This window comes from Penaeus monodon, chromosome 19 (genome assembly GCF_015228065.2).
Source record: "Penaeus monodon isolate SGIC_2016 chromosome 19, NSTDA_Pmon_1, whole genome shotgun sequence".
NCBI lineage: Eukaryota > Metazoa > Arthropoda > Malacostraca > Decapoda > Penaeidae > Penaeus > Penaeus monodon.
In genome coordinates this window covers 14,165,306-14,166,077 of record NC_051404.1, presented here as the reverse complement: position 1 = coordinate 14,166,077, position 772 = coordinate 14,165,306, and the positions used below count along the sequence as shown (strand labels likewise).

Below are 772 nucleotides of genomic sequence, written 5' to 3'. Positions count from 1 at the left end.
AAGAAACGAAACCATCTAGAATACTTTTTATTCGTTTATACTTCAATTCCATTTATATTATCGATCTTTACTCCATGATTTATTATTATCACCATCATCAATCCTCCTCATTCTTATTTCTTTATCGAGAACCTTACTTCGTCTTCGTTTTAATCTCATTCTCCCTTACTGTTCATTCTATTCTACCTTACTTTTTATCCCATTCTCCCTTTACTTTAATTTCATTCTCCCTTTTAATGTAATTCTCCTTACTCTTAATTCCATTTTGCCTTACTTTTAATTCCATTTTCCCTTATTTTAATTCTATTATCCATCACTTTTAATCTCATTCTCCATTATATCAATTCCATTCTCCCTTACTTTAATTTCATTCTCCTTTACTGTTAATCCCATTCTTCATTACATTTAATAATATATTAATTCCATTCCCCTCTACTCCCTTTCTTTTAATCCCATTCTCCCTTATTTTTTAATTCCATTCTCCCTTACTGTTAATTCCAGCCTCCCTTTCTTTTAATCCCATTCTCCCGTATATTTCATTCCTCCTCATTTTAATTTCATTCTCCGTTCCAGCTACAAACTCAGATGTACCCATACCCGCCCTACTCCCAAGACTACGGAATGAGCCAGTTTTACGGGTCCGCTTTGCCCACCTTCATCGTCCTCTCTCTCGTCCTTCTGTCGCCGTCGTTGATTAAGAGCGTTGTTTACGAGAAGGAAACGGGCGTAAGGGTAAGTTGTTCGGTTGTGAATGGTTATTATTATTATGTAA

At 35.1% G+C, this 772-nt stretch overlaps 1 protein-coding gene across 1 annotated transcript in view; it reads left to right on the top strand.

The window, feature by feature from the left end:
• The first annotated feature begins 555 nt into the window (after positions 1 to 555).
• The window catches only part of LOC119585077 (ATP-binding cassette sub-family A member 3-like), a 16,804-nt gene continuing 16,587 nt past the window's right edge, over positions 556 to 772 (top strand). Inside the window, exon 1 of the mRNA XM_037933697.1 lies at positions 556 to 732. Within this exon, the coding sequence (XP_037789625.1) occupies positions 586 to 732 (147 nt within the window). The 5' untranslated portion in view covers positions 556 to 585. The remainder of the gene's footprint in view (positions 733 to 772) is intronic.